This window comes from Chiloscyllium punctatum, chromosome 2 (assembly GCF_047496795.1).
Source record: "Chiloscyllium punctatum isolate Juve2018m chromosome 2, sChiPun1.3, whole genome shotgun sequence".
Classification (NCBI taxonomy): domain Eukaryota; kingdom Metazoa; phylum Chordata; class Chondrichthyes; order Orectolobiformes; family Hemiscylliidae; genus Chiloscyllium; species Chiloscyllium punctatum.
Genome location: NC_092740.1, coordinates 85124287 through 85146746, shown reverse-complemented (window position 1 = coordinate 85146746; position 22460 = coordinate 85124287). Strand labels below are relative to the sequence as shown.

The 22460-nt window shown below is 40.6% G+C and overlaps 1 protein-coding gene across 2 annotated transcripts in view; it reads right to left on the bottom strand.

The window, feature by feature from the left end:
• rorb (RAR-related orphan receptor B) overlaps window positions 1-22460 on the bottom strand; it is a 263070-nt gene that overhangs the window by 76836 nt on the left and 163774 nt on the right. For both annotated transcript variants that reach the window (XM_072584980.1, XM_072584971.1), the window contains exon 2: window positions 20273-20358. In XM_072584980.1, coding sequence (XP_072441081.1) covers window positions 20273-20358 — 86 coding nt within the window. The remainder of the gene's footprint in view (window positions 1-20272; window positions 20359-22460) is intronic.

Below are 22460 nucleotides of genomic sequence, written 5' to 3'. Positions count from 1 at the left end.
AAATAATGGATTGTTCACAGCACAACTGTTTACAGCCCAACACCTTCAAAATGTACTCATTGTAGACTCACACATTGCATTGTCTACTAGTATAAATACCTTGTATCTTCTTCTCAGTAAAGCAATGTCAGTCCTCCTTGACTTCTCACAATGAAATGCCCCAAGCTTATTATCAGGTAGGCTTCAGAACAGGTAATTTATCTTCTTCACTTTCCCTAAACTAAGGCTACAGTCTCAAAATATAACAAACTCAGATCTCAACTGTAGCACTTTCAAACTTCAAACATTCATCTATGCTACCCAAGGCTTGAAGACTATTGTGACAGCTTGAATATCCACCTTCTCTCCATAGAATGTGTTGCACTCCCCAAATTCATGCTCATCTATCCTGGTCATATATAACCAAGCTTGTAACATTGACTTTCCACTTCAACCTCCTTGCAGCTTTTGATATGATCAACAGCACCAATTGCCTCTATTGTTCGGCTCAGTGAGGCAGTCCATGTTTGATTTTGCTCTTACTTATCCAATCATTGTTAAAGCATCTCTTGTAATGAGCTCTCATCCTGCCACCATCCTGTTACCATCAGAATGTCCTAGGGATATATGCTTTGTCACGTCTTTTATCTTAATGAAAAATTACATTAGCAGACATGATTCTACACTGAATTTCACATAGGTTCTACCTCTCTAGACTCATTCATTGCTTTGTTGTCAGACTGCTTGTCCACTACCTAATCTTAGATAATTCACAGTGTGCTCCAGCAAAACACAAGAAACACATATGATTGCCTTCAGATCTCAAGCTCTGCACTCTTGTTATGACTCCAACCCCCTCCCTTGTAAGTTGTATTAATTTTAAAATGAACCTATTCAGGCCTGTCATGACACTTCCACACTTGTCAAATCCTGAGGTGGGACTTGAACCCCAATCTCCTGGCTCAGAGGTTGAGACACAACTACTGTACGACCAAGCCTCCTTTGTAAATTGCAGCTATTTTCTAATCAACCTGTTGAGAGATATTATTGCATACCTCTGGAACAGGTGGGATTTGAACCAGGGAATTTTTAGTGCAGTATCAATTAGACTACCACTACACAACGAGGGTCCCTACTTGAAAATTGTATAATTGCTGTTTATTATGTTCAGATGCTGGACATTAAATAGGGACTCATTTGTGTTCTTACATAAAGGACCATGCTAAAATTATAGTTAAAACCCAAAAGAACTGCAGATGCTGTAAGTCAGAAATAAAAACAGAAATTATAGGAAAAGCTCAGCATTTGTGGAGAGAAATCAATTAACGTTTTCGGGTTGAGTGACCCTTCCTCAATTCAGGAAGGGTGACTCAACCAGAAATGTTAACTCTGAATACTCTCCACAGATGCTACCAGACCTACTGAGCTTTTCCAGCAATTTCTGAAACTGTAGTTGTTAGGTTTGGAAGTGCAAGCTGGCAATTTTATGGAAATAAAAATGTGGAAGTATATAATGATTAAGATTGAATTCTATCCTTCACTGTCTGGCTTGAAACATTGCTAATCTCTTGAAACTGAACCAGACTATTCATAATCTGAGCATCCTATTCAAATCCCATAATCTCTGTATCACAAAACAATTTGAACTTTACTTCTGTAATATTACCCACACTTCAGCATTTTTGATGTGAATCATTTACCAATTAGTGTTCATAATTTATTTTTACAGGGGCCTTCTTGCTGACTTCCTATTCTTCACCCTCCAGAAATGTTGTGTTATCTAAAACCATCCTTTTAATTCCCTATTGTGCTGAGCAGGCTTTGCTGCAGCCACCCTATCTTTGTTGATGTATTTTGGATCCTGATCCCCCAAAGTCCCAATTTTAAAATTGTCAGGCTTCTGTTTAAAAACAACATTATTACCTGACCATTCCAAACAATGCAAACTAACCCCATCACATCTCCTAATCTCTCTGGGGTTTAAAATGGATAGTCACTAAAGATAGCATTGTGATGGTAATGCATGGTTAACACACACCTGAAGGTCGAGATGCAGGCAATGTGCTATCTTCATGTAACCTGCTCATTCAATGGTGCAGCATTAAAATGTGTGTTGACTACATGCATTTGCAAGGGACTCAAAAATGCCTAATGCTGGCCTTTACATCTGAACAGAGAAGTCAACTGTTTTGCAAAATATGCTGAGAGTCATAAAGAGAATGAAACTGGAATAGTAACTGAGTAATTACACAAGATGCAAAAGGGTGAATTCTACTGTTTTCAGATGTGCACTAGAAACCTTGGATGGAAGAAATGAAAACGAGGAGAGCGATTTGTTAAATATAGGGGGTTTGGAGGGTCTACACACACACAGATTCAAAATAAAGTGTGAGTAGATATCAGAGGTGGTCAATGGCAGTAATCCAATCTGAACAGTGGTACTGTAGTACCATAAGGAATTCAATGGCCTTACAATGAGGTGTCAAACCTGGCCAGGCAATGCAGGATCACAAAGGAGAAAGTGAAGATGAAGACACCACATTGAAATAGTTTGAGATTCATTTGCAGCTGCCAGGTCAGTTACTGATGTTGTGCAGATCTCAGAGGTTTGATTAGAGGTGAGATCTGCATGTGGTAGGACACATCAGGCATGAGTGGGTTGCAGTGGGTAGAGGGCAGGGGATCACAAGAAGGGTCCATTGGAAAGGAATCGGATGAGTGCTTTGAGGGAACAACCTATAGAAGAATGCTGATGGGTATGCACAAAAGGATATCTGATACATCTGGAAGCTTACCAGTTAATTTATGTTTGATATCAAGGAGCATGAAATCGTCCAGCATTAACTTGGCATTGGGCTTTATGTGGGGCTTGGAGTCCATCAATACCAAAAGGAAAATGGTGGCTAACTCTGTTTTCACATTTGTAAATCTGATTAAAATGCAGTACCTGATGGTGAAAAGACAATCTCCACATGCAAATCGGACTGCTGTCAAGCAAGGCCAACTTACTGCCATGTAAACTCAGACTTCTACTTTTATGACTGTGGATTAGCTGCTCAAAGGGCTTTACAACAGTCTTGTGACCTGTCCTTCAACAAAGAAATTTTTGAGACTCCACTCTAGTAATGTAGCAGTACCTTGATACTCAAACGTACTGTACTGTCTCAGCATGACAGCATTTGTCCTCCAGCCCTGGCACCCAAGCACTCTTCAACTAGACTCTCTGGGTTTGCACATACTCTAGGCCAACCTCCACGACTATTTACAGGCTTATCCACCATTGTCAGCTGCCTTTTACAAAGCTGATTGTGACCACCAATGTCAGAGCAAACCAAACCTCATGGAATACAGCCCCTAAGGGAATGTATTGCATTGATCAGTTTATATTTGTATGCAATATGGAATCATTTCACTTATAATACATTTATGGGTTGGAACATTTGTGTGGTAGATGTTTTTATTCTTGTACTGTGGTCAAGCATACACTGTGTTGCTAACAATAAAGGGAAGATTAAATGCGCGACTGTGAAGAGAATTAAAATTTATGGTTACCGGTAAATAACTCAAATTAATTTTTCATGGCAACTTGTCATTTGGTATTCCAGGTCCCTTCATCTTCCTTCTCATGCTCTTACATTTCATTTGCTGACTGACTGTTTGTCTCTTCCGAAAGCACTGATATGCTCAAAGTGGTAAACTCACTTGTTTGCAATTTTTACCTTTTTTTCTTCTGGGCCTTTTAGACCTCTTCCTTGAATAGCGGGCATCAGATCTACATCATTGCACCCTTGTGGTATTTTCCCAGATGACCCTCCTAGCACCTGGAATCAAGAATACCTTCCCTATCACATGTTGCAGTATTTGCTATTTCAACAAGTATGCAGTGCTGGGTAAGGCTTGTTTAAGGTAGCTCTCTGCCACTAATCCTCCTTTGTCTTTGTACTGTCTTAGCCAATGATTAGTGGCATAGCATAAACCAAGTTATCTGTAAGAATAATAGGGTAGTTATGGACAGGGATTTTAACTTTCCAAACATAGGCTGAGACTGCCATAGTGTTAAGGGCTTAGTTGGGGATGAATTTATTAAGCGTTGAAAAGAATTTTTTCTGATTTAGTATGTGGGTGTTCCTATTAGAGAAGTTGCAAAACTTGACCTACTCTTGGGAAATAAGGCAGAGCAGGTGATTGAGGTGTTAGTTGGAGAGCGCTTTGGGGCCAGCGATCATAATTCTATCAGTTTTAAAATAGTTTTGGCAAAGGATAGACCAGATCTAAAAGTTGAATTCCTAAATTGCAGGAAGGCTAATTTTGACCGTATTAGGAAAGAACTTTCAAAAGCTGGCTGGGGGCAGATGTTCATAGGTAAAGGGACGGTTGGAAAATGGGAAGCCTTCAAAAATGAGCATATGAGAGTCCAGAGACAGTATATTTCTGTTAGGGTGAAAGGAAAGGCTGTTAGGCGTAGGGAATGCTGGATGACGAGAGAAATTGAGGTTGTGATTAAGAAGAAAAAGGAAGCATATGTCAGCTATAGACATCAGAGAAGGGGGGAATCTTTAGAAGAATATAAAGGCAATAGAAGAAATACTTAAGAGGGAAATCAGATGGGCAAAAATAGAACGGGAGATAGCTTTGACAAAGAGGGTTAAGGAGACTCCAAAGGGATTTTTATAAATACATTTAAGGACAAAAGGGCAACTAGGAAGAGAACAGGGCACCTCAAAGGCAGCTGATGTGTTGAGCCACAGGAGATGGGGGAAAAATACAAAATTAGTATTTTGCATCAGTATTTACTGTGGAGAAGGACATGAAAGATATAAAACGTAGGGGAATAGATGGTAACATCTTGAAAAATGTCCATATCACAGAGGTGGTGGTGTTGGATGTCTTGAAATGCAAGTAGTAGTTAAAGTCCCCTGGTCCTGATCAGGTGTACCCTAGAACACTGTGGGAAGCTAGGGAAGTGATTGCTGGGCTTGTTGAGATATTTGTATCATTGATAGTCACAGGTGAGGTGCCAGAAGACTAAAGTTGGCTAATGTGGTACCACTATTTAAGAAAAGTGGTAAGGAAAAGCCAGAGAACTCTAGACTGGTGAGCCTGACATCGGTGATGGACAAGTTGTTGGAGTGAATCCTGAGGGACAGGATTTATATGTATTTGGAAAGGCAAGGATTGATTAGGAATAGTCAATGTGGCTTTGTGTGTGGGAGGTTTTGTAGAAGTAACAAAAATGGATTGATGAGGGCAGAGTGGTGGATGTGATCTATATGGACTTCAGTAAGGTGTTCGACAAGGTTCCCCATGGAGACTGGTTAGCAAGGTTAGGTCTCAGGGAGGACTAGTGATTTGGATGCAGAACTGGCTTGAAGATAGAAAACAGAGGGTGGTGGTGGAAGCTTACTTTTCAGACTAGAGGCCTGTGACCACAGGAGTGCCACAAGGATCGGTGCTGGGTCCACTACTTTTCATATTATTATACAGCATTTAAATAAATAATTTGAAAGTGAACATAGGAGGTACAGTTAGTAAATTTGCAGATGACACCAAAATTGGAGGTCTAGTGGACAGCAAAGAAGGTTATCTCAGAGAACAATGAGATCTTGATCAGATGGGCCAATGAGCTGAGGAATGGCAGACAGAGTTTAATTTAGATAAATGCAAGGTGCTGCATTTTGGGAAAGCAAATCAAATGGTAAGATGGTGCTAAACAAAGAGACCTTGGAGTGCAGGTTCATAGTTCCCTGAAAGTAGAGTTGCAGGTAGATAGGATAGTGAAGAATGCGTTTGGTATGCTTTCCTTTATTGGTCAGAGTATGGAGTATAGGAGTTGGGAGATCATGTTGCAGCTGTACAGGACATTGGTTAGGTCACTTTTGGAATATTATGTGCAATTCTGGTCTCCTTCCTATGGGAAGAATGTCGTGAAACTTGAAAGGGTTCAGAAAAGATTTACAAGGATGTTGCCAGGGTTGGAGGATTTGAGCTATAGGGAGAGGCTGAACAGGCTGGGGCTGTTTTCTTCGGAGCATGGGAGGCTGAGGGGTGACAACATAGAGGTTTATAAAACCATAAGGAGCATGGATAGGATAAATAGATAAAGTCTTTTCCCTGGGGTGGGGGAATCCAGAACTAGAAAGCATGGGTTTAGGGTGAGAGTAGAAAGATATAAAAAGGGTCCTAAAGGACAATTTTTTCCATGCAGAGGGTGGTGCGTGTGTGGAATGAGCTGCTGAAGGAAGTGGTGGAGGCGAGTACAATGACAGCATTTAAAAAGCATCTTGATGGGTGAATAGGAAGGGTTTAGAGGGATACGGGCCAAGTGCTGGTAAATGGGACTAGATTAGGTTTGGATATCTGGTTGTCAGGGACGAGTTGGACCGAAGGATCTATTTCTGTGCTGTACTTCTCTATGACCATAGAGTGGTTACTGTAGTTGCACTATTCCTGGATAACAAGAGGTATATTTCATGGCAGCAGTAAGTACAACTACATTGGTCAGGCATAACGAGTTGGACCTTAAGGACTTGTCGCAGATCTATCTGCTCCTTTACAGAGTCCAATTTTGCACTCAATATCCTTTCAATGGAACTCTTAGCTTGTCTCCCTCTGTTTATCAAACCAATGGCAGCTCCTACAGCTGCGGTCTTGGCATAATACTCTAAAATTCCTTCTCAACTCTCTGCAGCACTCTTTAAAAAAAAATCCCTTAAACACAATAATTTAAGCAAGTTTCTTATAACATCAGAATATCTCCTTATGGATTGCGACATTTTAAAAAATTTATATGGCTGATTTGTTTTTCTACACTGAAGTCATGATATAGATCTAAGTTGTTGCTGAATTGTATTACTTTCCTAGTTTCTCTTGGTCTGTTGCACTGCCGTGAAGAATGTGATTAATTTACTATCATAATCACTTCAACAACGTAGTAATATTTTCCTGTAACTACCCTCATGAAAAAAAGCGAGCGGTAAATGGACCTTGTAATATAGTCTTAATCCGTTCAAACCAGCTGCTCCAGGTTTGATTTGTGCTCTCTGCTGACTTAGTTGATCTAAGTCCAATAGCAATATGACTGCAAAAATTGGCATCTACATTTCTAGGCTAGGGAGAGGAAATAATCAGTCAGGATTCTTTTCCTTGATCGTAATTTTAAAATGTTTTCATGAAGTCTTGCCTATCAGAATTGTGTAACTTCCACTGGAACACGTGTGTTTTGACATGGTGAACCAGCTATACTTGCTTGATATAGTCAGTCATTAATTAACCCACTAAATTTTATCGTCCAAACTTATATAGTAGTCCCACTTTTAACTTAACCAACCCAGTGGAAAGAAAGACCGTGTTTGGGTTGGTGTTAACATCTCATCCGATAGTAATCTCCATTGATGAAAACAGAAGTAAATTTGGACATGATGTAAAACAGGTGCCTGACCTGGACTTGTCAAATTCCTGCTGAGGGGGTAAGGTTAAACTCGGGCTCTGAGAGGCTGAATGAGCATTACTGCCTGTGGACTGAGTATGGCACTCCAATAGGAGTTGAAGTGTAAATTGAATGGGAAAGAAGACAAAAAACTGATCTGCAATAGTTGTCCTCTTGTCATTGAGCTTTGAAAATGTTACTTCAATTAATCAGGTAAAGTATACAGACTATGCTGTTTTACCTCTTTCTATTGATTGGTAAGGATTTCAACTGTTCTTTTCTCAGGGAGACAAATTAGACTGATGAATACTAAAGACTTGTATTAATGTAATAGCTTCAATTAATCAAGACACTTGTTAAATTGTTTTGCATTGGTGTGGACAGAACAAAACTAGTATTAGTTTGTTGGCATAAAGACATAATGGATATGATGATACTAACTTTCACAACTGATGATCTGACTGCATAGTACATGAGCCATGAAGTTACATCTGTTTTATGTCTGGTTGGGGCATTGGTTGAAAAAAAAAGTGTCGAGCATATTGAGACTAAAGCATAAATCTGGCTTTGAAATGGACTTCTGACTGCCAGTACCCATCAGTTATTCCATTTAAACATGAACACAGTGCGAAATGTCAGCACTTTCACTGGGATTAAAGAGTTTTCTCTGAATCCAGTGTTGACATTGGTATTATTATTACAGGTGTATAGCACAAGACTGAATGGAGCTGCAAAGGAATTAAATAAAAATGACTTGAGATGTAGAGGATGAAACTGCTTGTTTAAAAAAAGATACTGGAAGGCAACTAAATGAAAAAAAACTCATTGGGAGCAAAATTTAACTGAGGATTCTTAATATCCATATTTAATAGAACAGTGTTAAGTTTGCAAGAAAAAATTTCTTTTATTGATTCTACAATTCTTAAATTTCTTTATATCTGTGGATTTACATCGAAGCTGACTTCAAAATATAAGCAGTGCATACCATCTGTGCTTCTGGAATGATTCCATAATATCTTTTTGAGAGCTTTTAGCAGCTGTGATCATTTGACAACTAATGATTCTGCTTTCATTTGCGTACTGTCTGTAAAGATGCCATTGGTTAGTAGATTGTCAGAGAAAAGAAAAAAAAAGTGATCTGAAATTGATGAGTAAATCACAGGAGCTTGGATTTGGTCAATGCTGTCTAACACACATTTCTGATCATTCTCATCAGCTATGTGACACCATGTTAGACACATGCATGAATTTTAGTACAATTTCTTTTTACATACATTCACATAATATATGCAAAAGTAATCTATCTTTATATATTTATTTAACATACGTTGACCATCATTGAGTGGCCCACGGAAGCTAAGTAGTCAAACAATCCAAAATGAAAATCCTGGTACAGAAGCTTTTTGTCCTCAAATTAACATGGAATTAAAGTATTCACACATTTGGTGTGTGAATGTGGAAATTAAGAACTCATTCCCAGGTGCACTATCCCCTGCTCATTGCTATTTGCTAATCAACAGGACAATTACCCATAAATTAATTCCTAATTAACCACAAGTTCGAGGGTTAATGTGTTGCACAAAATTGGCTTTGCATTATTTACTTAGCACCTTTGAAAAGGTGCTGCAGCGAAGGATTTTAAAACACCACTAAATAACTTGACAAGAGATCAGATGATCAGGTCAAGGAAGTAGATTTTAAGTTGTCTCTGAAAGGAGCAAAGCAAGGTTGAAAAGCAGAGAACAGCAGGAAGGGAACCCCAGAGCTTGGGACTAAAGCAACTAAAAGTACAACCACCAATGGTGGAGAAATTATAATTGGGAATGTTGAAAATATCTGAACTGCAGAGTACAGATATCTTGGAGGATTGTAGAGCTAGAGATATTGACAGGTATAGGGAGGCACAAAACAAGATGAAAGTTAAAAAACAAGGGTGACTTCACTGGGTGCCAGTGTAGGCCAACAAGTATGGGGCGACAGAAGATTTGCTGTGTGTTAAGACATGGGCAGCTAAAGTTTTGAATGACTGAGTTGACAAAGACATGCACATGGGAAACCGGCCAAATGTCTGTTGGAATAGTCAATTTTAGTAGTAACAAAGCTTTGAATTGGGGGGCAGTAATCTTCAAGTGATAAAGGTTCCTGCCGCAGCGCCAATTAAAAAGGCAATGGTGAAAGTATCTTGGCAATCACAGCAGCTGTACAGCAACTTTATGAAAAAAGACAGGAAGCTAGGAAAGGTTGGATAGCTCATTAATTCAAGATGACATTTATACGTTAGTGAGCAATGATAAGTTCAAAAGATCAAGATGTTAAATCAGTCTCAGTAGAACGAAGAAACAGAAAATGTAAGAGGTCACACATGGGAGTAGTTTATTAGCGTCCTTTCTTGGAGGAGGGACTTATCTTACAAAGAAAGGTTGAAAAAGGTTGGGCCTGTTGGGGTGTCATGGCAGAGCCAGTTGATTGGATGATATCAATCTTTGTGACAAAGAGGTTCACAAGCTCCTCACACTTTAAGGTGAAGGAAGGGAAAAAGGGGTTTTAAAAAGGTTCTTTCTTCCAACCAAGAGAATTCCAGGGTTATGCTGGAATAATAAACAGATGAAAGCAGGATCCAATATTGTTTCAAGTGGTCCACACAGATTTACAAATCTCTTTTCAAGTTTGTATCTCTTGGAGTTAAAGATTCTAACATTCAAGTCACTAAGATTGACTACTTTCTGAATGTGGCCAAGTTTGGACATGTTCACTTGGTCTGTACCATCATGTACCTCTGTGTCGAGGGACAGATGGCTGAATGAGTTGAATACATTATTTTACCTAGTATTTTAAAGTATGACTTTAAGAGTTCTATTTAGCCCTTATTTGTTTTTAGGAAGAAGGATTGAGGCAGATGTACTGAGCAGTCTGCTCCAAAGCCAATAAAGTAAACAGTTTGTGAGTCCTTGAGTTGTTTTTTTTTTAAGTAGGAACAATAGAAGCAGCCGGAATGGGTGGAGTCAAGCTCCCACAGAACAAGTTTTTAAAAAAAAATTAGCCTTCAGGAGCAGTTGCTGGGGTCTTGAAGTTGAATATGAGCTGCTTTTCCTCTGTTACAGCTAAAAGCTGGGGGTTCTCTTCCTGCTGCTAGAGTTGCATGCAAGACATTCTATGTTACTTTATTTGCCTTTGCCAAAGGAGTGTTTATGGGAATGTCACTATATTGGAACAGTTACTGTTCAGTAGTTAAATAATTTATCAGAAAACTTAACAACAATAGAGTTGTTATTTCAATGCTTTTGTTGACTTTTAACTATAGTGTATGAATAAAATATGTTTTGCTTCAAGAGTGGTAGTTTGACCAATCAAATTGCACCTGGAACACAATGCCTGACACATGCCTTTAAAACAAGAAAAAGTAAGGGTCTAAGCTATCTTCATGCATTTTGATGAGACATTGTATGGTCCCAAAACAAAATGGTTTTTAAAATTTGCTCTTTTGGATTTCAGTTAGTCTACATGAAAGGTTGCAATTAACCACTGTAAGCAAATTATGTAAACTGCAATGTTCAATTGAAGCAAACTCTTATACAACCAATCACGTCTGTATAGGCAGGAACCTTTTGCTTGTGCATTTGGTACACAGGGGTTATTCTGAAACAGCACACAGCCAACATAAGCCTTGCTTGCAGGCAGCCTGAGTTGATGATTTGAACCTACAATATTGTACACCTCTATCAGATCTGAGTTCCCTGAGAATAGCTCTCCTCAGTGGGAAAATAGATCATGCAGTTACACCTAGAGTGTCAACACAGCTCCAAGATTCATAGAGTCATAGAGATGTACAGCATGGAAACAGACCCTTCGGTCCAACCCATCCAGGCCGACCAGATATCCCAACCCAAATTAGTCCCACCTGCCAGCACCCTTCCTATTCATATACCCATCCAAATGCCTCTTAAGTGTTGCAATTGTACCAGCCTCCACCACATCCTCTGGCAGATCATTCCATACATGTACCACCCTCTGCGTGAAAAAGTTGCCTCTTAGGTCTCTTTTATATGTTTCCCCTCTCACCCTAAACCTATGCCCTCTAGTTCTGGACTCCCTGACCCCAGGGAAAAGACTTTGTCTATTTATCCTATCCGTGCCCCTCATAATTTTGTAAATCTCTATAAGGTCACCCCTCAGTCTCCGACGCTATTTGAGAACATGTTCCTATTGCATCATCTGTTTCTTCTTCAACTTTACCTCGCTTCTAACTTCCTGGGGAAAAAAATTCCAGTTTGTTCTCAACATACTCAACTGGCTTGGACTACTTGAAGAAATGGAATATTTACAAAGCAGTTACAATGATATTCCAAGAGGTTTTTAATTCTTAAAGCATTGAGTTAGTATAATGATTCTTTCCAAAGGCCCTCTATGGATCACCACCTTGAAGAGTGTTCTGACAGTCCTTCGATCAAAGTCATTGGGAACTCTTTGTCTACTGCCTCCCCCTTATGTTGTCACTATGGTGGTTCTACCTGGAACGAAGTGTGGTTTTAAAAAAAATCAACAGCGAACTAGGCATAGGAAGTCTGTGCATCTCACTAGCTGTGAAAGCATAAGGGGTTTGCAGTGGCAATTTATCCACTTGATAACAGTTTGATGACATCACCAAAATTCAGCCATTGACCCAGAAAAACTGTGCATACACTGATGCTGCTACCTCTATGGACTGTACTACTCCCATGTTTTCAAGCCTGCATTATCTCTTTGGATTTTTGCCTCCCATAGGTTCTGGGTATTGGGTATCTGTACTGTACTCTTGAAGCCACTGAACCTAGCTAGACTGGTCCTGCTTTGTGGAGTCTGTGACATCTTTATATGTGCCTCGAGTAACTTTTTCTCATTATCAGTATGCCCTGTAAGTTCTTTATTTACATTCGAATATACAGAATACTGATTACAGCTCTTTGGTACATTCTTGGAGTCTTGAAAGCACATGCTTGTTGGTGTCAGTGTACATGATCATTATTGGGAGAAAGTGAGGACTGCAGATGCTGGAGATCAGAGCTGAAAATGTGTCGCTGGAAAAGTGCAGCAGGTCAGGCAGCATCCAAGGAGCAGGAGAATCGACGTTTCAGGCATGAGCCCAAAGAACGGCTCCTGAAGAAAGGCTCATGCCCGAAACGTCAGTTCTCCTGCTCCTTGGATGCTGCCTGACCTGCTGCGCTTTTACAGCAACACATTTTCAGTACATGATCATTATTAACTTGTTTAGGGTTAGGGTAGAAGCCTATTTATTTCCCATTATGTTGCAGTGTCGATAACATCAGCAGTGTTGCCATGTTAAATAAAGTCCTACACAGGCTTCTACAAGGGCTCATGTGCCAATTTCTGAGGCAGCTGGTGGCAGGAACAAGGACACGGCTGGGAACGGAGTGTCTCTAGACAAGCATCTGCTCAAAAGGTGACAGATGCATGACAGTTGCAAGTCCCTGTGTTGGGACAGAGGTCCCATTGCCATCGGCACTGACATACTGAACCCCCTGCCTGCCCTCACCTGCTGTTGGCCCCGATATCCCATCTCACCTGTGATTTCAATGTACCTTAAGCACTAGATCACCTTCCTGGCATGTTCCCCACCTGGTAATGTATGCACCTGGCAACCTCACCACCTGGCATCCTAACCAAATCAGCAATATATACACCTGGCATCCATACACCAAACCCATCTGTCATCCTAATCCCACACTTATCTAATATACGCACCCTTCCAAAAAACAGCTGTCTAAATGACTGCTGTTGTGCTGGATATCTAAATGTCAGAACACAGCTCACTTACTGCTGTAAAAAGGGATTGTGGTTGGACTTGCCCCAGCTATTCTGCTTTACGAGGGAAGTGATTGACATCAGGTATGCTCTGCACTTCTGAGGGAGCTGTCTTTATAATTCTAATTATTCGGTGGAAATGGAGTTCAATTCTCACATGCAACGAAAATAGGATTGGAGTGGCAATCTGAATGCAATTGCCAATTTTTAGAATATTTGGGTCAGTAGGCATGGCCTCATTCTGTCTTGTACCAGAGGAGAAATACAAAACCACATGGAGCATTCTAGATCAAAGCACTGGTACCTCTTGGATGTTTTAAGCCAATGACATAACTTAACTCTGCATCATTCGATCCCTGCAGGGTACTGACATCTTGTTTGACTGGTAATGAGAAAGGGCCTAGTACAAAGACAGCACACGTCCAAGTCCAAGGAGGAAGATCATCAATGCAACTGCACTTTGATATCCCAACCAAAGAGATGACTTCCAGTAGCAGCTCATAACCAATCTGGAAAGCATTCACACACCTAACTCCATTTCAGCACATTGGGAGTAAACATATACCCCCCTGTGTTCAGACCATTGGTCATCACAACTTGTTCAATCAAAAGTGAAACTGAAATGTGACATCCTGGAAAAAATTAAACTATCTTCATTGTCTGACAGAACAACCAAAGTCACAACTCAAGAAGGCAGCATTCCAACACCTCAGGGCTGACACTCAAAAGACCAATCTTGAAGAGAAAGGATAAGTGATGGGAAGGGAAAGCCTGAGAAAACCAGTAATATGCCGACCATCATGATATACAGGTTTTTTTTGAAGCCATCAGCACTATCTATAAAATAAAGAAAAGAGACAATATTCCCTTTACTCACAGGGTAGCTTGTCTCTTCTTAAAGAAGAGAATGAAATCTGTCAATCCTGGAAGGAACAGTTTCAACACTTCTGAACCTTGAATCCACAGTAGCAGCTGATATTGTTCAGATTATCCCTCAGTGCCCTATCATAGAATCCATAGATGGGCCACTAATTGGGAGAGACAGCAATAAGCAAACAGATGAAAACTTGAAGCCCGTGACTCTGACAGCATTCTAGCTGGCCAGATTTTGCAAGTTGAGTATATGGAATCCCTGTGAGCAATTCAGCAGGAAAATGACCGATCCTAATTTCAGCAATGTGACAATCCTAAATATCATAAAGAGGGGGTTAAAACATGTTGTGGAGACTATTAAGGTACTTTCCTGTTGTCCATAACATGGAAAATCTTGCCATGCATTCTCCTGAATTACAGACTCATAGAAGCAGATCCATCAGTCCAGTTCGTTCATACCAACGAGTATACCAAATGCCTTCTTCACCAACCTGTCTACTTGTGATTCAACTTTCAAGGAGCTATGCACTTGTGTAGTCCCCACAGCCTTATCATTAAGTAGATTAGTGCTGTCCTGATTGGCCTTACCAAAATGCAACACCTCATGTTTATCTAAATTAAACTCCATCTGCCACTCCTCAGCCCATCAGATCAAGATCCTGTTGTAATCTGAGGTAACCTTCTTCACTGTCCACTCCACCTCCAATTTTGGTGCCGTCTGCAAATTTACTAACTAAAATACCTATATTTACAACCAAATCATTCATACAAATGATGAAAAGCAGTGGACCCAGCATTGATCCTTTTGGTACACTGCTGGTTACAGGCCTCCAGTCTGAAAAGCAACCCTCCACCACGACCTTCTGTCTCCTATCTTCATGCCAATTTTGTACCTAATTGGCTAGCCGCCTCGGAGTCCATGTGATTTAACCTTGCTAACCAGTCTTCCATGCAGAACCTTGTCAAACACCTTGCTGAAGTCCATATAGACAATGCCTACTGCTCTGCCTTCATCGATCTTCTTTGTCAATTGTTCAAAAACCCAATCAAGTTAGAGAAACACAATTTCTCATGCACAAAGCAATGTTGACTATAAAATTGTTGACTTTTTGTGGTGGAGCAAATTTTCCTAGAGACACAGGTTTCTGACCTTCCAGAGGAATCTCTGACCTGGCCTTATTGCCAGGCAAATTCAAGAAAATTGTTAAAAGTCCCACAAGAAAGTCTTCACTATATTCATCAATCTGACCAAAGCATTTGTTTCAGTAAATCATGAAACTCTGGATTACTTCCCAGAGATTTGGCAGTTCTAAGATGCTTCATCATGGTATATCAGCAACTGTGGAGTGGGAGATCTGAAGCAACACTTTCAAAATATACATCGACATTAAGCAAGATTTTTTGATAGCCCCAACTAATTATAATCTATGGGACAATGTCTATTCACTTTTTTCAAAAATTCATTCATGGAATATTGGCATCCCTGCCTAGGTCAGCATTTATTACCCAGAGGACAATTAAGAGTCAACCAAATTCCTATGGGTCTATAGTCACATGTAGACTGGGTAAGGATAGCAGTTTCATTCCCTAAAGGACATTAGTGGACTAAGTGACTGGTTGTTAACCGACATTTGGTACCTATTTCATGGTCATTAAACATTTAATTCCAGAGTCTTTTTCAAAAAATTGAATTCAGATTCCATCATCTCTTGTGACAGGACTTGAACCCTGGTTCCAAGAACGGTACCTGTGGTCTCTGATTAATAGTTCAGAAACAATACCGTCAGGCTGTCACCTCTCCCTAATCAACTGCTCTCTGGTATGCATATTAACTACCACATAGATGAAAAATTGTTTCATCTGTTTTCCCTTCTGGCCCATACTAAACTGATCATCATAACACATGACATCCATTATGCACATTGACAGCAGTGTCATTGCCAACTCTGCATCAGGTTTACAAACCACTTAATTTCTTCAATTCCGCTTACAAGACACTTGGCTAGTTGGCAAAATAAAACCTCACATGCAATCCTAGTCAAATATCCCATCTCCAATATATATTAAATGTGAGATACTGGAATACATTAGGCACTTCTCTTACTTTGGCAACAATCTGTCATCTAACAGGTCACAATTGAAGAAGAGATCCAGCACAATTAATGATGCACCATCTCAGCCTTCTCAAGACGATGAACATTGACAATAAAGACCCTCAAATAAAGAAATGTCCTCATGTACAAATTAGTTATCATTACTATCCCCCTGAACTGTCGTAATATCTTGACTATGCATCAACATGTAAGATGCAATGCCCCCACCACATTCTTTGGATTAAATGGCAAGATTGTTGAGGAAATGTTAGTGTCCTTATTGAAGTCAGCAATCAGGCTAAACTCCAGCAAAACCAGATGGACTAGATTCAGTGTCCAGATAGCTGAAAAAGAATGTCCCCAGCCAGGTCCTGTTCTCCTAACTTTAAATGGCAAAACATTCTGGGAAAGGGTAAAGAAACATCAAAAGACAGTCAGAAGCTTTCCCTGAAGTGTGGCAGCACCAAAATTAATGACTGAGGAGTTTGCTACAAATTATACAAAATGATGACAATTTGTTTATCAACCTGCTTTATAGAATCCCTATAGTGTGGAGACAGGCCCTTTGGCCCAACAGGTCCACACCAACCCTCTGAACAATATCCCAGCCAAACCCTTTACTCTTTATTTACCCCTGACCTACACATCCTGGAACACTATGGGCAATTAAGCATGACCAATTCACCTAACCTGCATATCTTTGGATTGTGTGAGGAAAGCAGAGCACCCAGAGAAACCTCATGCAGACACGGGCAGAATGTGCAAACTCCACACAGACTCCACATCAGAGGCTGGATTTGAACCCAGGTCTATGGCACTGTGACGTAGGGGTGCTAACCACTGAGCCACCATTACGCCGAATCCAAATGGCTGAGAGAGGAGGAAGGACAAGATTAATAAAAAAGGAAGCTACTCCCACATTCCAGATCTTGCCAGTTTATGGGACAACTTGCCCCATGAACCCAAACATTTGCAGGTTAAGTATTAGCCTGTTCAGTCACATGAAGACACATGGCAAAAGTTCACAATCCTAAGGAGACACCATCCTCAAATCATAATCAGGCACAACTTCTGAAAAAAAGACGATTGTCCATTTCTTTGTTTCACTGTGCTGTCACAAAATGTTCTCAAATCTTTTACACAGAACACTACCGATTGATACAAGATGTTAGCCCATTTGTAGTTTGTTTAAAACAATTTTTCCATCCTCCTTATTTACATAAATTCTGACTGAATAAAAAAGTAGTTTTAATTCACTTGAGTTTGTTTTAATTCACTCACATGATGTGGGCATTGCTGGCTGGTCAGAGTTTTTTTGGCTGTTCCTCGTCCCTTGTTGACGATCTGTCATCTTGAATCGTTGCAGTGAATTTGCTATAGCTAGACCCACAATGCCCTTAGGGAGGGAATTCTAGGATTTTGATCCAGTGTCAGTGAAGGATTGATGATATATTTCCAAGTAAAGATGGTGAATGGTTTGGAGGGGAACTTCAAGGTGGTGGTGTCTCTATGTATCTGCTGCCCTTGTCCTTCAAGATGGAAGTGGTTGTGAGCTTGGAAGGTTCCGTCTATGGACCTTTGGTGAATTTCTGCAGTGCAATGTGCAGATGATGCACACTGCTGCTATGGAGCGGCTGGTGGAGGAAGGGGTGTCTTCTAATGGACATAGTGCTGAATTGAGTGGGCTGCTTTGTCCTGGCTGGTGTCAAGCTTAGAATGATGTTGAAGCTGCACCCATCTAGGAAAATGGGGAGCATTCTATCATTCTCCCTACTTGTGTCTTGTAGATGGCAGACAGGCTTTGGGGAAATCAGGAGAAGAGTTATCCACCACAATATTCCTAACCTTTAACCTGGCTCTTGTACCCACTGTGTTTATGTAGCAAGTCCAGTTGAGTTTCTGGTTAATGGTAACATCTAGGATGTTGATAGTTGGGGAAACTTAGTGCTGGTAATATAGTTGAACATCAAGGGAGTTGGTTAGATTGTCTCTGTCTCTTTTTGGTGATGATCATTGCCTGGCATTTCTGTGGTGCAAATGCTACTTACCACTTGTTGTCCCAAGCTTTGATTTTAAATCAAATCTTGTTGCATTTAAATATGAACTTCAATGTCGGAGGAGTCACAAATGGTGATGAACATTGTGCAATTATCAGTGAACATCCCGGATTTTGACTTGATGACAGGAAGGCTATTGAAGAAGCAGCTAAAGATGTTTGGACGTAGGTCACTACCCGGAGGGACTCCTGTAGAGATGCCATGGAGCTGAGATGACAGATCTGCAACAACTACAAACATTTTCCCATATGCTAGGTATGACTTGAACCAGTGGAAAGTTTGCCCAGGTTACCTGTTGATTCCAGTTTTGCTAGGGCTCCTTGATGCTACACAATTGGTCAAATGTGGCCTTGATGTCTTACCTCACCTCTGGAATTCAGCTCCTTTGTCCATGTTTGAACCAAGGCTGTAATGAAGTCAAGAGCTGAGTCACCATGGTGGAATCCAAACTGGGTGTCACTGAGCAGGTTAATGCTGAGAAGATGTTGCATGATAGCACTATTGATCTCATTTTCCACCATGTTCCTGATGCGTGAAAGTAGAGTGATGGGGTGGTAATTAACTGGGTTGGATTTGTCCTGCTTTGTGTACACAGGACAGACCTTGGGAATTTTCCATATTGTCTTTTAAATTCCCACGTTGTAACTGTACTGGAACAGCTTAGCCAGGAGAGCAGCAGGTTCTGGAACAAGTTTTCAATCCTATTGCTGGAATGTTGTCAGGGCCCATATCCAGTGCATTCAACTATTTCTTGGATGGAATGGAATTGGCTGAGGATTTGTATCTGTAATGCTGGGGACTACTGGAGGAGGCTGAGATGGATCATCCAATGGCTGATGATTGCTGCGGAAGATTCAACCTTATCTTTTGCACTGATGTGTTGGGCTCTTCCATCACTAAGGAGGGGGATATTTGAGCAGTTTCCTCCTCCAGTGAGTTGTTTAATGGTCCACCACCTTTCACAAGTGGATGTGGCAGGACAGCAGAGCTTAGATCTGATATGTTGGTTGTGGGATCAGTTAGGTCTATCTATCTACCACTTGTTGCTTATTCCATTCGGCAAGCAAGCGGCCCTTCTTAGTATCTTCACCAGGTTGACACCTCATCCTCAGGTATGCCTGGTGCTGCTCCTGCAATCTCCATTAAACCAAGGTTGATCCCCTGCCTTGATGGTAATGGTTCAGTGGGGGATATATCGGGCCATGAGGTTGCAGATTGTGCTGGAGTACAATTCTGCTTTTGTTGATACTCCACAGTGCATCATGAATGCCTGGTCTTGTTAAATCCAAGTGAAGTCTGTTCCATTTAGCACGGTGATAGTGTCACACAACATGGCAGAGGTTATTCTCAATGTGAGGGTGGGACTTGCCTCTTACCGATATTATCATGGACAGATGCATCCACAGCAGATTGGTAAGGATGAGGTCAAGTATATTTTTCCCTCTTGCTGGTTCTCTCACCACTTCCTGCACACCCAGTCTAGAGCTATGTCCTGTAAGACCTGACCAGCTCGATCAGTAGTGCTGCTGTTGAACATGGAATTCCCTCATCCAAAGTACATTCTGTGCCCTTTGGGAAGATATAGAACATTCTCCACACACCTTTTGAGTTAAATTCCACAGCAGTCCCCTAACCAATACAATTTTGAATTTTCACTTCTGTCTGAGGATCTTTCCCAGTGACAGGTGAAGTCAGTACAGGTCAAAAGCTACATTACGACACTGTGCAGACCGTAAAAACTCAGTTTGTACACTCACAAAAAGACAATCTACCACAGAATGATCACAATTGCATCAAAGGTGGTTCTTCATTTCTCCTGAAGCAGCAGCGTTACCTCATTTACTTTCTAAACATAAAAACATGCTACCAGAATCAACACTGCAATATTAAGGATAGAAAACATCACATTTTGCTGAATTAATTTAAGACTTTTTTTTAATTTAAGAGACAGACTCTGGGCAGTAACACAACCCATTTCCACCCTCGATGTTTGAGAAATAATTTGACCTTCAGCGAGCTGGTTTATTTATTTTAATCTCTCTTACCTTACAGCCTTCACAAGTGATCACTCCATAGTGGATCCCAGAGGACTTATCACCACAGATTTTGCAAGGTATTACTTCAATTTGAGCTACAAAAATAAAAGGATAAAGGTTGTATTAGCATCAGTGCAAAAATCAATGGTAGATTGAAGGGAAAATGGTCAGAAAATGTGTGATTAGACATTATGGGCTTGATATTAACTTTTCTGGCAGTAGGGAGCAGGGAGAGCAGTTGTTAGGTGTACACGGAATGTGAACAGATAGGTTATCTGTGACGTTCTAACTACATATCTTTTGTGTAACATAATTGACAGATTATTTGCTTGGAAATCCTATTGAATGGCTTATTTCTAGTCAGACACGGAGCAGTCCAGAGGAGATTGCAAGACCAAATACATGCGTGCCGCAGAAGAAAAGAGATGAGAACTACGGTGCTGTAATTGATCACCAATTCCTGGGGAGTCCAGTTCCAGGGACTGCCGGTTCCAAGCAGGTTTTGATATTTTGGAGGAATTAAGAAGTCTAGGGGAGTTGAAAGACACTGGGTGGGTGAGACCTCAGCAGTGGATAAAGTAGAAGCCTTGTCAGAAAGATTTGTAGAGGAGATTGGAAGGGCAAGGGTGAGGTGTTACTGGTTTATTTGCAAGGAGTTGTCTGTTATGGATCAGGCCAAACCCCTTGAAACATTTCAAGAAGGTAGCCCAGACCCAAACTTTGCTACTTGCTTTAAGTAGGTGTACAGTAGATATTCCAGGAGAGAATCAGCTGGTCAAACCAATTAATTTTAAACAAAACAATTCATTTACAAAATTACTGAATGAAACACAAAGAACAAAAAACAGAATACCAAATAATTTAACCTGTCCGAAAACTCAACAGACTATCCTAACTTAATGATGCTGTTCCAGACATTTGCAAAAATCCCCATAAACATCCCTTGACACAAAAGGTAAAAATCAAACATAAGTTCTTACAGGATAGGAGTCAGGTAGAGAGAGTACCAGCCTGGACCTGCTTCTGGGTCCAGCAGCTTTTCCACACACACTGCTAAAAACAAATGAGAGAAAAGCTGAGCTGAGAGAACTGGCCACTTCCCTTTCATTGGACAAAAGTGAGGACCGCAGATGCCGGAGATTCGAGTCGAGAGTGTCGGGCTAGAAAAGCACAGCAGGTCAGGCAGCATCCGAGGAGCAGGAGAATTGACTTTTCGAGCAAAAGCCGAAAGGTTTCCTGATGAAGGACTTATGCCTGAAACGTCAATCCTCTTGCTCCTTGGATGCTGCCTGACTAGCCATGCTTTTCCAGCACCACACTCTCAACTCAATTCATCTACAAGACATTGCAAAGTAACTTGTTACTGTCATGGTCACATTGCACATTGAAGGGCATGTGGGGAGGGAATGCAATTCAAAGGAAGATAGAACTAATAGCCCACAATTTCTGCTGGAAATCAATTTTCCAGAACTAAATTAAGGATCAGCTTATGGACCTACTAGGAGCTGAACTGAAAAGATTCTGCATGTACTTTTAATTATGCAAAAGGCTAGATCACCTGTGAGGATTTTCCTCTTCTCAATTTTTAGTTTCATCTTTTAGTTCTCTGCATTTGCAACAAAAAATATTGTCAATTTTTCACATCATTATGCCACAGTACATTCAATTTTTATGGGCATACAAATCTGTAGTTTCAATTCTGTTGAGTAAGCATATCCTTTGTTTCATGATATAAAAGGTATGCAATTTGTAGGTATTTATAATTGTCAACCACAGCCTAAATGTTCTCATTAGATTTTTACCCACCATACCGCATGCTGTTTTCACAGCAACCCGCCACTCAGTGGATGGCTACAGAAAGGGCAGCACACCTTGCAAGAGGCCACCTTTGAAAGGCCACTGTATACCTAGACAACGATTGTAATCTGGCAGCGTATTAGAACAACCACAAAGCTGCCCAGGTTGATACTCGCTTGCACATAAATGGAGACTAGAGGGGGAGAATGGAGTTTATCAACTACCCTACACACTATACCTGTCCTAACATCCTATCTGAACAAGCTCTGTCAGTGTTACCTATTGTAAACCCAAATCATTTTCTTGTCGTCCAATAGGGGAACAGTACATATACATAAGTAAATCAGACAAGACAGAATAACGTGAGCTTTATTTACAGAAAGCAAAGAGGATACAAAGC